The 15,637-nt window shown below is 45.1% G+C and overlaps 2 protein-coding genes across 3 annotated transcripts in view; both read left to right on the top strand.

Annotated features, from left to right (window-relative positions):
- The first annotated feature begins 1,370 nt into the window (after nt 1–1,370).
- Nucleotides 1,371–4,763, top strand: LOC131261180 (replication factor C subunit 1). The gene is made up of 2 exons (XM_058263130.1): nt 1,371–1,500; nt 1,559–4,763. Exons 1-2 carry the CDS (start codon nt 1,492–1,494, stop codon nt 4,703–4,705), a joined length of 3,156 nt encoding a protein of 1,051 aa, XP_058119113.1. The 5' UTR covers nt 1,371–1,491; the 3' UTR covers nt 4,706–4,763.
- A 616-nt stretch (nt 4,764–5,379) lies between these two features.
- Nucleotides 5,380–15,637, top strand: part of LOC131260512 (FERM, ARHGEF and pleckstrin domain-containing protein 2) — a 28,958-nt gene continuing 18,700 nt past the window's right edge. The window contains exons 1-9 of one of the 2 annotated variants that reach the window (XM_058262254.1): nt 5,380–5,467; nt 10,426–11,566; nt 11,757–12,087; nt 12,170–12,293; nt 12,358–12,601; nt 12,678–12,838; nt 12,902–12,976; nt 14,321–14,433; nt 15,073–15,387. In XM_058262254.1, the coding sequence (XP_058118237.1) occupies nt 11,366–11,566; nt 11,757–12,087; nt 12,170–12,293; nt 12,358–12,601; nt 12,678–12,838; nt 12,902–12,976; nt 14,321–14,433; nt 15,073–15,387 (1,564 nt within the window). In that variant the 5' untranslated portion in view covers nt 5,380–5,467; nt 10,426–11,365. Of the gene's footprint in view, nt 5,545–10,425; nt 11,567–11,756; nt 12,088–12,169; nt 12,294–12,357; nt 12,602–12,677; nt 12,839–12,901; nt 12,977–14,320; nt 14,434–15,072; nt 15,388–15,637 lie in introns of both variants that reach the window. The other variant, XM_058262253.1, reaches the window with a different exon arrangement.

Genomic DNA, 15,637 nt, shown 5'->3' with positions numbered 1-15,637 from the left:
GATGATCGTGCGAGAAGATAGGAAGCACTACCACCGACCAAAGGAGCATTAAAAAATCGGTTCGTCTCTAGAGTCCCAACCCATTGATTGATGGGTGATCGAGTTGAAGTTGTGGACGATCATAAAATAAATAAAAAATATTAATGTGCAACATCTGTACGTCCTCGAGCTTGCAAAGCTCGGTTGCGATCGGTGGGAATGCAGAAGATTCAAACACGAGCTTTTTATCGTAAAACATCGGATCCACTTCATGCCAACTGTTGCGAGCTACAAAAAGACACTATGCAGTTTGAATCGCTTCAATTAAATTTTTAACATCTTATCCATAGTTATTGATGCAATTATTAACATTTCAGCGTAATTTTTATCTTCCATAACCTTTTTTTCACATGAAATGAAGCTTCTTATGAGTTGGTTGAAGAAATATAATTAGAACTAATTTCATTGAATAAATTTCGCTTTACTTCAAGATTTGGTATAGATAAAAAAAACACACACACCGGAGGAGATTATGAATAAAACATGAACGATTGGGATCCCTTTCCGTGCGCATCTCCGGCGCTCTGAATGTGCGACTTATGCATTCTTTAAATTTATAAAATTGTTTCCAATAAATTATCGAATGGTATCGATCATTTTTTTTTTTTTTCATGTAAGATGTTTCCCATTTCTCGGTTTGTGATTGATTTGGTTTTTGTGTTCACGCATCCCGCATAATCGCTGGCGCCATCTCGAAAGTCTTCCACGGATGGAAGATAAATGTTCGATCAATTTTTGTTTGTCTTTTTTATCTAGGGAAAAACCTACCAAGTACATACACACACAGCTAATGCAAGTCGCTAACGAAATCTCTCATAAGCAGGATGTTTTAGGCAGGACCTACCGAATCATCAAACGTATTGCTTTTCGGGAATATCTGTGCTTCTACTTCTCTTTGATTTTTTGGGTTATGCTTATGGTTTAGTGCTAATGTTCGGTAGAAAAAAGCCTAGCGATTCACTCATCAAAATATTGATCCAACTCTATACTTTTTTGAATTGTACTACAAAAACTTTTTTTTTTTTTGTGACGTCCGAAATTTCGAAATTGAATACACCTATTAAGTTCAATGGCTTCACAATTGCCAACGTATAGACAAAATGCTAGTTATAAAAACTGTTAAATAATAAATTATGGAAAAAAATGTTATAATTATTTAAAATTCTTTATAGTAAAATTCAAAAGAATTAACAAATGTCATGCGAATCGATTTGCCAATGTGTGGAAGAGGCTTCAGCATTTTGACAGCTGCTGTCAAACGAGCGCTGTCATACGAATGCTTTCAATCGCGCGAAATTTTCCCAGTCGTCAACAAACTAAATATTCTTGCATAGCAGCCGCGTTTTTGTGAATTTAAAGTGTGAAATAGTCTACATTTTTTTAATTTACCAATATCTTTCAGAAAGTGTACTATAAATCAAACTATTTCCGTGTGTTTAACCGAGCAGGAACATGTCAATGGTGCGTAGAATGTTTGGCAAGGTGGTGTCGTTTCCTTAATGACTTCTTGTTTTCACAGGATATTCGATCGTTTTTTGGCCGCGGCGGATCGGCCGCGAAGCCTTCGAAGGCGCCGGAACCGGCCAAGACGCCCAATGCGAAGCGAAAGGCTGTTATCATCAGCGACGACGAAGAGGAAACTGAACGTCCAATCAAACGAAGCGACAAAGAAGCACCACCATCAACAACGGCAGCTGCAAAGAAACGACGTGTGATCGACTCGGATGATGAGAAAACTCCGGTAAAGAAGAAACCCGTCGAGGTCAGGCCCAAGCTCGAAAAACTGAAGCCGGTAAATGTGACCGATGTGTTCAGCTCGGCACCGGTGAAACGCGTGGAACTACCGAAGATACCGAAGAAGAAAACCTTGGAACCGGTGGCTATTGAACAGGCGGAAGCGGAAGAGGAGGATGTGATCCCGGTCACTCCACAGCCGGAGAAAAAGTCCCAAAGGAAAGATAGGAATGGGAACGACAAGACACCGGAAAAGCCGAAAACGTCTCCGATTGAAAAGAAGGTTGTCAAGCGGGAATCCAGTCGAGAAGACGAACCCAAGAAAACGTATGTCATTCCGGAGGCATCCGATAAGCCGAAAACGTCTCCGATTGAAAAGAAAGTTGTCAAGCGGGAATCCAGTCAAGAAGATGAGCCTAAGAAGAAGCATGTCACACCGGAAAAAAAGAGAACGATTGAACCAACGGCCACTCCCAAAAGTGAATCAAGCAAGAGCAAAAAGAATCTCAACGAATCCGTCAAAGATCCGAACGATTCCGTGTTGACCGACGAGGAACGTCACGAGCGTAAGCGAATGTCGGCGATTCTGTACCAGAAGTTCAAAAACCGTCAAGGACCGGCCAATCCGGGCTCGAAGGAAATTCCCGAAGGAAAGCCAAACTGCCTCGTGGGCTTACAGTTTGTCATAACGGGCGTCCTGGAATCGATGGAGCGGGATGAATGTGCGCAGGTGATAAAAGATTTGGGCGGCAAGGTGGTGGGAGCCGTATCTAAGAAGGTTACCCACATGGTTATCGGAGACGATGCCGGTCCAAAAAAGATTGCTCAAGCGGAAGATCTAGGAATAACCACGTTGACCGAAGACGGGCTGCTTAACTTGATTCGTGAAAAGTCGGGCCAGAAGAAAACTCCGGAGCCAAAGAAGGTTTCCAGTGAATCTGAAAGTGGCATCGAGAAGAAGCGCAAGGAGTCGCCCCGGGAGGAGAAGGAAGTGAAGAAAGTAAAGGTAGAAAAGCCATCTAATGCACGCTCCCCAAGTAAGCCCAAAGGCGATGCAGGAAAATCGGAAGCTGCCTCCGTTAAGGTAAAGGTGGAAAAATCACCTACGAAGCAAGTGAAGCAACCCGAGAAGAAACCGTCCCCTCGCAAGGAACCGGATGTTGAAATTGCCAATGTCAAACGAGAAATGACCGACTACCAGAAAGATATTCAAAGTGTGGATAATATGGCTTGGGTGGATAAGTATAAGCCGACGAGCACGAAACAGATCATTGGGCAGCTGGGCGCAAGCAGTAACGTACAAAAGTTGACCACTTGGCTTTCGACCTGGTACAAGAACAATGATGGTACGAAAAAGCACGCTAAACCGAACCCTTGGGCCAAGAATGATTCTGGGGCTGCATTTAAGGCCGCGCTTCTCTCGGGACCGCCCGGTGTTGGAAAGACAACGACGGCCACGTTGGTTTGCCGGGAGTTGGGATTCGACACGGTAGAGTTTAATGCCTCCGATACTCGCAGCAAGAGGTTGCTGAAGGAGGAAGTGTCCGAGCTTCTGAACACCAAATCACTGGCCGGGTACTTTGGTGGCAAGAGCGATAAAGTTTCCAGCAAACACGTGCTGTTGATGGACGAAGTGGACGGGATGGCGGGTAACGAGGATCGGGGCGGAATGCAGGAGCTGATCGCGTTGATTAAAGACAGCCACATTCCGGTCATTTGCATGTGTAACGATCGGAACCATCCGAAGATCCGATCGTTGGTGAACTATTGCTTCGATCTCCGCTTTAACCGCCCTCGCGTGGAGCAAATAAAGGGCGCCATGATGTCGGTTTGTTTCAAGGAAGGGCTCAAACTGAGTCCGGGTGTGCTGGAGGAGATTATCACCGGCACTGGAGGTGATGTACGGCAAACGTTGAACCATCTGGCGTTGTACAGTGCTGGTAAGTCGATGGCAGCATCGATGTCGGTCGACTCGGCCAAGAAGCAAGCGGACTCCTCCAAGAAGGACATTAAGATTGGTCCGTGGGATGTGATAAGAAAGGTGTTTTCCGCCGAAGATCACAAGACCATGACGCTGAACGATAAAGCCGACCTATTCTTTCACGATTACAACATTGCGCCGCTGTTTGTTCAGGAGAACTATTTGAAAGTACAACCGAAAGCTCCCCGGACCGAGTGGCTGGATCGGATTGCGCTTACGGCGGATAGTTTAAGCAGGGGTGACATGGTTGATCGAAGAATTCGTTCGAACATGGCGTGGACATTGCTGCCCGTGCAGGCCATGTACAGTTCGGTGATGCCCGGAGAGTTTATGGAAGGCCATTTTACCGGGCAGATAAACTTCCCCGGATGGTTAGGTAAAAACTCGAAATCAACCAAACGCAAGCGGTTGGCACAGGAGATTCACGACCATACGAGGGTAGCTACGTCCGGATCGAGGCTTGCCATTCGGCTGGACTATGCACCGCATCTGCTGAGGTCGATCGTACAGCCGCTTCAACGGCGCGGAGCAGAAGGAGTCAACGATTCGCTGGAAGTGATCAAAGAATATCGCTTGCTGAGGGAAGACATCGATTCACTGGTGGAGCTCAGTACGTGGCCGAAGAACAAGAGCCCAATGGATTCGGTGGATGGAAAGGTTAAGGCGGCCCTCACGAGGGCGTACAATAAAGTCATTGCTCCGTACTCGTACTCCGCCATGGCGACGGTGAAGAAGAAGACGCACGACGCCGGGCAGGATGAAATGGACGGATTGTACATGGATGGTGAACAGGATGCAGCGCCTCAGCAGGTCGAGTCGGACGAAGAGGAAAAAGAGGACAAACTGGACGATAATGCTTTCATTAAAATTAAGAAAAAGCCTGCCGCCGGCGGATCCACTAAAGCTGGTACTTCAAAAGCAAGTGCTCCTGCAAAGGGAAAGAAAAAGTGAAATCCTTCCGGTTGTTAAATTTGAATCTAATTTTCGGAATAAAAGTTGGCAAATACAAGGCGAACAAGGCTTGAAAATAATTTGTAATGTATTCCTCCTATTAGGTAATTTTGTAGTTATTTGTTGAATATTTTATTTTTGTTAATTTTAATTAACGTTTTTAGTCAGTATTTCAAGTTGTGGCCAAGGTTCTTGAAGCTTGTTGATGTCAGTTTCGCGCGCTGCAGCTTCGTTCTAGTGGTGGGTAAATCGAATCCCCAAATCCGAATCCCAACCCATCAAACAGTCGCGAGACGATGTAGCAATAGTGCGGGATAACCTCAGGTAATAGACATTGTGCTGCATTTCTTTGATAAAAATAGGTTCATGAATTTTTCTCGAACCTAAGATATTCACATTCACATCAACTTCAATTAGGTTCGGATCAAGTTAACACCGAATCAAATCTGGTCCCAAACCAATCACATCTGATTCATATCCAACCAATCATATCTGAATCGAATCTCACACAAATCACATTTGATTCGAATCCCAAACAAATCAAATCTGATTCGAATCCCAATCGAATCAAGTCTTTAGAATCCGTCAAATGGGATTCGAATCTTTGGAATCCGTGTAGGGATCGATTCTTTGAATCTTCCGAATCCCGATGCTGCCAACACTAATTCTGTCTAGTGCCCTGAACACTTCAATCTACGGGCCATTTTGGGCGTGAAAAGATGAAAATCGCGTCGTGATCCGCAGAGAAAGTGCTTGCAAAATGTAAGTTCCTGTCTTTCCGACACGATTTGTGCTGTGAAAAGTGTGTTAATGTGGATTCAATCGAGAAAACATGTAATGTAAGCGGAATGTCTATTTTGGTGCGCTTTTCGGTAGCGAGAATAAGAAAACAAAGATCACTGACACGCATGAGGGGAGTGAAAAAAACATGTATGTTACATGTTTTCAATTATTTACAACAAATAGGCTGCGTTGAATTGTTTATGCCCTCGCGAAACGGTCCGGTGTGAAAAGTTCTTTGTGAAAAATGAAGTTTTGCACAGCTCCTGGGGTGGTTCAGTCGGTCCCAGAGGAAAACATCCCATCGTTTTGGGCTTGGCAGGGAATGATGTAAAAAGACGGGCGGAGGGACAGTTTAGTGACGACGTCAAACCACCGCGCACCGTTATCGCTGGGGAAGAAGATAGCGACCGCGAACCATACGGTTTTTGTAGTGATTTTAATTCGATAAACATATCACCGAGCCACCCGGGATGGGCTGCGGAAGGCTTAATGGTGATAAAAATGATGAACCAGGCTACCTGGCGAAGTGTTTGTTCCCAGAGTGAGTGCAATAAGACGTTACGAAAGGTGACCCCGCACTGGAACTATTAGGTTTGACCGTTCGTAAGATGGTGATAATGATAATGATGATTAGCAAAGCAAATTAAATTTCAATCGCTAACATTCCCCCTAGGGGAAGTGAAACGCTCCCAACCAGATGTTGAAGCACTTGCAGTTCTGCGGTACGTGTCTCGCATAGGGAAATGAAAATTCTAAAGTGCCAACTTGGATGACCTAGTAATTTTCCTAGGCAAACAAAATCGAGCAAATCGGAACGGCGGAAGAATCGCTGGGCAACCAACGGCAACGACATCCTTACCCGCCCTTGCCCGTGTCCCAGCGTCGTCAAGTTGACTGTTGACCCCTAGCCTAGATATTCCCGAACCTATCCGAACGTCGTCGGGCGCGACGTGGGGTTGAGTAGTGGTGGAATGCCATGTGCGGGATAGGACAACAAGGAAACTCGACTACCCGACCAGACCATTTCATTCGGTTCGTCCTCGCCGAAAGTGTGTCACGTCAGGATACTACGAAAGCACTTGAGTATGGGTGCGACAAACACCACCGTACGTGTACGTGATTCCGAAAGCGTTTGATTGCACCTCTGCAGTGTGAATTAGTGAACAGCAAGCAAGCAAAGACCAAGGCTGGGTCGGAAGATATTTGAGCATCAGTGGAAAAACAAAAAAAAACTGTGGCACGATTTTAATGGGGTTTATAAAACCCACCCCGAGCTGGCTACAGGAACGATGAATAATCAAACGGATATCCTGCCCAAATTCCACACCCATTCGCGAGCATCTTCTTGAAAGTGCGTGCGCAGACGAAAACACGAGCTCACGAGCGACCGACGGAACGGAAGACCGACGATGGGCTTGAGGGGCACGGTGGAGTGGTATGAAATTTTCTGGAGCAAAAAGTACCAGGTCGCCCCAGGTCGTTCACCATCCGCATGGGGCGACCCGCCCGTTTTCATTCGTCCTTTGACACCGCGCTAAGGAGAAACTCGTTCCGAAATTAAGTTTGTCTTCATTAGTACACAAGGTTCTGGTGAGCAAGTTATTACACTATTCGGCCGCCTCATTTCTTATTCAAATGTAGTTTGATTAGGCGCTAGTGGAAGCACGGCGTGAAATTACAACGACGCCGAACGCGTTATCGCCCACATTCCGCACGGGGTGGTGGAGGTCACCACACACGAAGACGAAGCAACTCCCGAGGTCGACGGTGGGAGACAACACCGTTGGGGAGGAGCGCTGGAGTTCATCGGAGTTGTAAATAATAAATTGGAGCTAGGGTTGGAGGTTTGACCTAGTTTCTTCCTGCGCCTGGGATGGTGTGGTCCGTTTGGAATTCTACGGAGGATGAAGTTTTCCAGCATCATCTTGGCGCACAACAAATGTGATTCCGGTCCAATTTACCGAAACAACGGTTGATATTTTTATCCTTCCAGCAGAGACGCCAACCCTTGGTGGGTCAATTTAAGTTTTCGGCTGGCGTGAAATCGGATCGCTCGAAAGTAATCATGCTAACGACACACACCACCTGAAGAAGACATTGACACTAACCACCGCACCATGGAAATAGAGCCGGAGCGTGCAAGTGCTGATAAATTTGCTTCGGTTTGCAAATTGATGAGCCAATTGTGTTTGCAATTTGCACCAACAAACTATCATCTGACGGACCGATGCTCTCAATGCCAATGCCCGTCGTTTACTTATGGAGACCAAGGGGGGCACTGCCTGCTGTTAACACTGTACAAAGGATAAGGAAGAAGAACTTGTTATCGTTACCTTCTACAGTTCAGATTAGTCGATAGTTTTGCCACAAACACTAGTGGGCTACTAGATGAACCACTCGGACACGAAAATGGTATGGGTAGTCAAAATGTGTATGAAACGGTCGATCTTAGAGCACGTTCGCTAACTTTTCGTCCCCAAAGGGCGGCCGCTAGATTATGAAGAACCATTGTGTAAGCTATGCAAACACGTCATTAGTAACCCCGGAGCCTTCTTCCTGGGACTACATTATGGCCAGCATCGTACGCCAGGTTCTTTGACCAGCATAGCCCCTCCTAAACGGAGAAGCAGAATCGATCGCCAGGCTCGGAGTTTTCCCAGGGAAAGGCGTAGCTTATTTTAGTACCATTATGTTTATGTTTTATGGGTCTCTGGTGTATGTCTGCTGCAGGGAAAAAGTCGGGCCAACAACCGGAAGACCCGGGTGAAGAAAAAGGAGCAAAAAGGGCGAGCGAGAAAGAGAGACAGTTTTCCCTTCCTATGATTGATGGCGGAGACCAACGGGACGAGCGTCTGTAAAAGACTTACTGAATATTTGAAGACGAAATTCTGGTAATGCACGCTCCATGCCCGTTTCCTCATCACGGACATTCTTCAGCCCACAACTGGAGCATAACGAAACATCAGTCGGACGAACTTATTCGCCATGTGTCGTACGGCGGTACGATTTGTTTTTCCCATTTTTTTTCTCCCCCAACTGCGGCAGAATAAAGCAGCTCCGCAAATCGAACGAGAACGAGGAAAACGGGTTCCCCTTTGTGAGCGTGGCCGGGCCGCTTGAAAAAGGAAAACTCTTTTCATACCGGTGCGGCTTTTCACTCGACTCGCGCGGCCACATTCAAACCACACTGCCGTTGGTCGTATACACACGGGTTTGAATCGGGTTTTCCTTCTGTTCCTTTTTGGTTTCAGCGACGACGATCCCCGACCAACGGCCAGAACGTGGCTAATGTTTGTGTGTTTGTGCTAATGGGGTTTTGTACGCTTGCTTTTCCGTTATGAGCAGGGAATACCTTCATCACCACAAAGACGGCCTTCTCCGGTATCCGCGAGAGTATACGCGACCAGAACCAGAAACCCTACGAAACCCCTCACAAGGCCTCCGGTTTCACCGGTTTAGCGATTTGTTGTTTTAATGTGGGCGAATAGGGGTGGGAGGGGGGAGCCGGATGGACGTGGGAGGATGTTTCGGCGGAGGTGCATTTCCTCTTTCGTCACAGCCATCTTGAAGAAGACGACAAAGACAACGACGACGACGACGACGGACGACTCTTGCCACACAATTTGCACGATTACATTCGTGTCACTCGGTTCCGTTGCGGATTGCTGCTGCTTTACGTTGCTATGCCCTGCATCATTTTATGGATTCTTGTTGGCCCTTTTGTGGTGAAAAGTCGACATCAAATCGAACAGAACGGCGTAACTGGACACACAAAGACAATTTCCCCATATGAGTCATGCCCACTAAGGGAGGAAAAAAGAACTTACTACAAGAAGTCACATAATTCTTGCATAGAGAAAAACACCAAGAACCCTTTCTCTGGCACCACCATCGTTCTGCGGGAAGCTATAAATGGCACCGGGATCGCGATCCTACGCCTATTCGGGGTGCGTCGTCCCGTTGGCGTTCCCGGCACCGCGCGCGATCGTGGAGAGGGCATTCGTTGCGTATGATCAGTGTTTTTCACCAGCCACGGAAACCGGTATGTTTATTTACTCACCATCTTCGCGCTTCGATGCGTCGTCGCGCCTTTGCGTCCTCCGGGTCGCTTTGCCTCCGATGGTTCGGTGTGTGGAACTGTATTACTCATTTACTTTATGGTGTAATGGATGTTGGAAATCGTTTGCTGGAAAGAGCAATGTGCTGTGCTGATGCGACGATAAATCTTCCAACCCCTTCCTTGTACTCGTTTACTTCCACCGGGAAGGTTTCGGCGGACATCTATTTTAAAAATTCATCCACTCGTGATGAGTTTGCCGAGCATTACTCGCTCTTTGTACACGACGGAAATCATCTTTTTTTTGCGAACTCTTGGGTGCGCTGAAATGTTCAGCGACAATGTGTCATGATGGTGGTGTGCCTTAAGCTGGAATGCATCGCGTCAGGCATGGATGCACTTTGTGGGTCAAAGCTTTCGATTGAACAGGGCGCGGGTGGTTTATTGTTTGATATGTGATAAATTTGAAAAATGGAATGGCGCATTCCCTTACGACGAGAGAGAGAGAGAGTGAGCAATGTCGAGCTTCTAGTTGGGTATAAATCATCATTTGTGCATCAGACATCGGGAAAAGGGAAAGAATACCAACGAAGGGATCGATTAAGGGGGATGAAAAAAAAGCAGATAAAGATCGTTGATAATTGATCCACTTTAATTGATATCAATTACCAGCAGGCATCAGAAGGTTTCTCATGAACCCAAATGGTTTGTTCGGTTGATTTGACATAATATTATGAAAAATTTAGTTCATCAATCAACATCAAAAATATATTGATCATGTTAACAATGATCGTAAAATATGTCATTAAATCGTACTTGAACTGTAGTGTATAAATATGATTATCTTTTTAATAGAATATTTCTACATCTCTTCTTACAGGGCAATATAAACGATAAAAACCTATGAAAAGCCGACGCGATGAACAAGCAAAACGCAACCGAAACTGGCTAAAACATCATCATCACCGAATGGCTTCCCAGTAACTCGTCGCACTGGAAGTTGCCGTGTACATATAACATACAACCATGCGTGTTACGTTATGAGAAATATCAAGCAAAGATCACACATCACTATCAGAGTCAGTATCAACCAAAAGCGTCGACGGCAGCAGAACGTCAACGTACGGTTTGGAAGGAAATCATTCCCAGCCGTGAATCGAAGCAAGCCGTGATTGAGCTGAACGAACGACCTCCTGTAGCAATATGTTTTGAACGTAGTGTTATGTTTAGTGTTTTTTATGTAATACCAAGTCGTATATCGTTATTTGAGTTGCTGTAATTAATCATACAGCAACCCCATATTTTATTCCGTTGTCGTATGAGAGGTTTTACCGTGTTTGACCATTTTTATTATCACTCGTTTGATTGAGTTGCTTGTGAATTACCAACGATCATCTGTTCTGAGCGAGATTACGGTTTAGTTCCGAGTTATCCACACGAGGGCGGTGAGAGATCAGTTTGCTGCTGTTTGGTTAAAGTTTGCGTAACAAACATCTGCAACTTTTGCTACAATCACGACACGACGATGTATTGACGACGACGACGACGACAACGATCGGCTGTGTTTGTTTACCGTGATCAAGATCGCGGCGTGTTGTGGAGCTAAGAGCGAGGCAAAGTCGGTGACGGTGTTTGCTTAATGCTGCTTGGTGTAGACGTGACGCGATTGGTGGTCAGTGGTGTGAATGAAGTCAGTGTCAAAAATTACCACAACGAACAACAGTGAGACGACACGAGTGGCACGAACAAAACTAGACAACCGTAACTAAATCAGTGCTGCAAGCCGAGCAGCGGAAAGGAAAACGAATAAAACACCGAAAATGTCTCTAGATTCGATGGGTCCATCGGCCGGCGGTGGAAGCTCCGGGGTCGGCACATTATCCGGCACGAGAATGATCCACTCGCTGAGCACACCATCCGGCGTGGATGGTACGGTGACGGCCTCGCATTCGCGCGGCGGTAAGAAGCTGGCCGTACGCATCCAAATGTTGGACGACTCCGTCACCATGTTTCAGGTTCAGGTAGGTAGAAGAAGGAACGCGGGACCAATTGCGCGTAATGATGCAGATAAATGAGTGCTACAAATAATTTCAATCGCTTCAAGCAATCTAGTAATCATTGGACCACGTGACTTTTCCACGTGTTCGCCTTACAATTGTGCTCTAGTTCAGTTGTGCAACGAATTTAATTATGCTTATCGATCGTTCACAGGCGAAAGCAACTGGAAAAGTTCTGTTCGAGCAAGTCTGTCGGCAGCTGAACCTGCTGGAGGCAGATTACTTCGGGCTAGAGTACCAGGAAGCCCCGTCCGGAACCAAGTACTGGTTGGATCTGGAGAAACCGCTCAACCGGCAGGTCGGCCTGTCGCTCGTCGAACCTGTGCTGCGCTTTTGCGTGAAGTTTTACACTCCCGACCCGCTGCAGCTGGAGGAAGAGTACACGCGCTATCTGTTCTGTCTGCAGGTGAAGCGCGATCTTGCCACGGGCAGCTTGCAATGCAACGACAACACGGCGGCCCTCATGGCTAGCTACATCGTACAGGGTACGGGGGGAGGGGAGGGGAATCGCTTCTCAATTCAATTGTCGATGGCATTCACAGCTTGTTTATTCTTGCTCCATTGTAGCTTCTTGTGGCGACTACGCAGCTGAGGATTATCCGGACCATACCTATCTGTCGTCGTACCGGTTTGTACCGCAGCAAGATCATACGATGCAGCGGAGAATCATGGAGAATCACAAGAAGCATGTGTATGTGTCAGCGTGTCGGCAAGCGACTGAAAACTTACTAACCTGCCTTTTCCCTCTCCCACAGAGGACAATCGCCAGCTGAAGCGGATCTCAATTTGCTGGAAACGGCCCGTCGCTGCGAGCTGTACGGCATGAAGATGCATCCAGCTAAAGACCACGACGGTGTCCCGTTGAATCTGGCCGTCGCTCACATGGGTATTGCCGTGTTTCAAGGCATAACACGAATTAATACCTTCTCCTGGGCAAAGATTCGTAAAATTTCCTTCAAACGCAAGCGTTTCCTCATCAAACTGCATCCGGAAAACTATGTTGGTTGAATTATTTACTTTTCCAGATTTCTTGAGTTCTATGTGTTAACCATTAAAATATCTCCATCATTTACAGGTTTACCATAAAGATACGGTTGAATTCTTCTTCGAGGGTCGCAATGAGTGTAAGAACTTCTGGAAGAAATGCGTCGAAAACCATGGATTCTTCCGTTGCACGGCGGTGCAAAACATACAGCGCAGGAAAGCGCGAGTACTGTCCAGGGGAAGTTCCTTTAGGTAAGTTGAATTAGAGATAAGTAGAAGTATGGAAGTCAATAAAACTATGTTTTACTTTTACAGGTACAGCGGCAAAACACAGAAACAAATAATAGAATTCGTACGGGATAATTATGTGAAGCGTCAAACATTTCAAAGGTAAGGATCGCTCGTGGGTGAATGAACGTTTTGTAAATTCCATTGCTTTTCAGTGCTTGAGTTCTTTTGGTTTAGGTCATTTGAAACATGTTTTACAACACAACAAAATCCTGCTTATGGTTTATATGAAAGATCGGAGTATTTTAGGACTTTGTTTTCAACCATACTTAATTACGATCATACAAGTAAATCATACACCATGGTTGATTTTCTTTCGCATTGATTTTCCATCGAGTAGAATATTTTCCCTTCAAAAAATCATTTCATTACATCTTGCGTTTTGCGTTGAATGTTTTGCTTTCTCTTATCGTACTTATTTCCTGACTCTTCCCATTCTAAGGGGCCCCATCTTCAAATGGGGCCTCTCTTACCAACCTAGAGAGTTTCATGAGAAATTTCATCGCGAATATAAGTAGATGCACTTTTGTTTTTGTTTTCATTCGTTCCATACTCTGTTTGCTCGAGCTGTACCCAATTCTCCGTGAGTGCCTCGAACGGAATGTAGATTTTGCCAATTGTAGTTTCCCAACAATACTCGAACGATGTTGTTCCATACCACTCCTTGAAAGTATAGATTCTGTCCATAAAGTCACCTGTACAATGGGTCATGTAGAATTTGGCAACGGTGATTGATTTTTTTTAGATATAAATTACTTTCAATTTTGTATAATTTTGTGTTGGTTTTAATTTTGGTAACATTATTTTAGTAAAAGTTTATTGATTTACCCAAACCGGTTGGTTTACGATTTTTAACATTTTTTCCCCCCATATTGCCAGGGTACAGATTTGCTCACTGCTCCTTGAATGCTCGGAGTTCGATTTTGTGAATCTTTTTCGCTCGTTTTGCACTTGTGCAATTTATATGAAAATATTTCCAATGACAATCAAAAAGAGAGAAGAGAGTCAATCAGTTTTGATTTAGTTTCTTATGCTCTGTTTACTCACACACATTTTCCACGTTTTCTCATATACATATTTTCTTTGATCGAAATCATTTCATTCATGTTTGTCCATCTTAAGACTGTTAATTTAAAGGATGTATCAGCTTTTCATAAGCAAACAAACATTCACCTCAAACAAATCATTTCGTGAAATGAACGTTTCGTTGGTAAATTTCGTTTTAATGAAAACAAATGCGTTTGTTTCGGTTTGCGAGCGAGATTTACTGGCCAAGTGGCTTTTAATTCTGTGTGTGTGTGTGAGCTTTTTTTTTATTTCGTTTCGTATATAAGGTGTAGCATAAGCAGGCAGCAGAAGCTGGCAAAGAACCGCTGCGAGTCCTTTCCCACGATGCCTCCCTCTACTTTAATTCTCTCTATCTCTCTGTTTTATAATCACAAACAGGTCTCAGTCTTTTCGGCAGGGTCCTCTACATTCAAGTAACAGAAGTCAATCACGCACTTCATGTAATGTGAATCAAAGCATCTCGGCTCATCCTTTACTTCCGATCGAAACCGGTTTGTATTATTTCTATTATTTTTATTTTCTTTCGAGATCTCATTTTGACCTTTAATCCACCTCCTCGTTTTCCTGGTTCTCATTTGTTGCTATTGTGTTGTTTTTTTTCTTTCGTGTCACTATTGTTCTTGTTACACAAATTCACTGTGGCTGTGAAAATATTTAGTTACGGTTTTCGATATTGTTTTTAGCGATAGGTTTTACTTCTTTCATGATCTGTTAACTTTGTTCAGTTGATTGATGAATGTTTTGCTGTTCAATATCCAAGTACAGTTTAAGTTCCGTGTCCAATTCAACATTAGATGTTTGTGTACAGTTTCAATTGAGTATGGTTTCATGCACGATTAAACATATCGTTTGCTCAAGGCGAGATACATCGTTTATAAAAAATGCTGTTCAGTTTTAGAATGTTTGTTCTATAATTTACAGTCCTGTTGTTTAGACGTGTGCATCTAGTTTGGTTGAAATAAAAGAAACATATAATTTCCATAGCTTAAGAGAGGAACAAATTACACGAAAACAGATCCGGGTGATAGGATAAGGTTTTATAGCTGTCTGCACGACTGTGTATTCGAGAGGAACACAGAAACGAACGATCGCAAGCGTGTATGTGTAACGTTGGTACTTTGCATTTCCAGCGGAATGGGAGCGTCGCAGTCAGAGCAACGTCTTGAGGACGCCTTCTCAGACGAGGAGGCAAGTGGATATGGAGGTGGATCACCTACCCAGCAGTCCTACCGGCCACAGTCGTTCTCAGCTCACGGAAGCCCAGGTGGAGACCTATCCGACGAAGAGCTATACCCAGCAAATGGGAATGGAGGCCTCGGTCCAGGACTCGAGCCAATCTGCGTCCCCGGGGGGCACCTGGAGTTCGCCATACCTCAACAGCAACAGCAGCAGCCATGCGCGCGAAGCCGATCGGGCTCGTGCACGTCAAGACGGTCACAGTTCCGGTGAGTACGCTCTGGTGTCCGGTTCGCCGGAAATGCCGATGCCGACGTATTCGTATGTTTCGTTACTTCTATTTGCTTTTGTTTGTGTTGTATTTCGATCGTTGGAACAAGTTTGTTTTGTTGGGTTTAAGGGAGGACATGTTCTTCAACATGATGCGCGAAGTACCATTTACCAATTTTAGTTGTTAAGTGAACCGATTTTTAGTTATTTTAGCGACAGGATGTGAAGCGGACGAGCAATTCGAGCTGC

The sequence above is a fragment of the Anopheles coustani genome, chromosome 3, assembly GCF_943734705.1.
Source record: "Anopheles coustani chromosome 3, idAnoCousDA_361_x.2, whole genome shotgun sequence".
Taxonomy (NCBI): domain Eukaryota; kingdom Metazoa; phylum Arthropoda; class Insecta; order Diptera; family Culicidae; genus Anopheles; species Anopheles coustani.
Note: the sequence above shows the minus strand (reverse complement) of the source record. Positions and strands in the feature narration are given on the sequence as shown.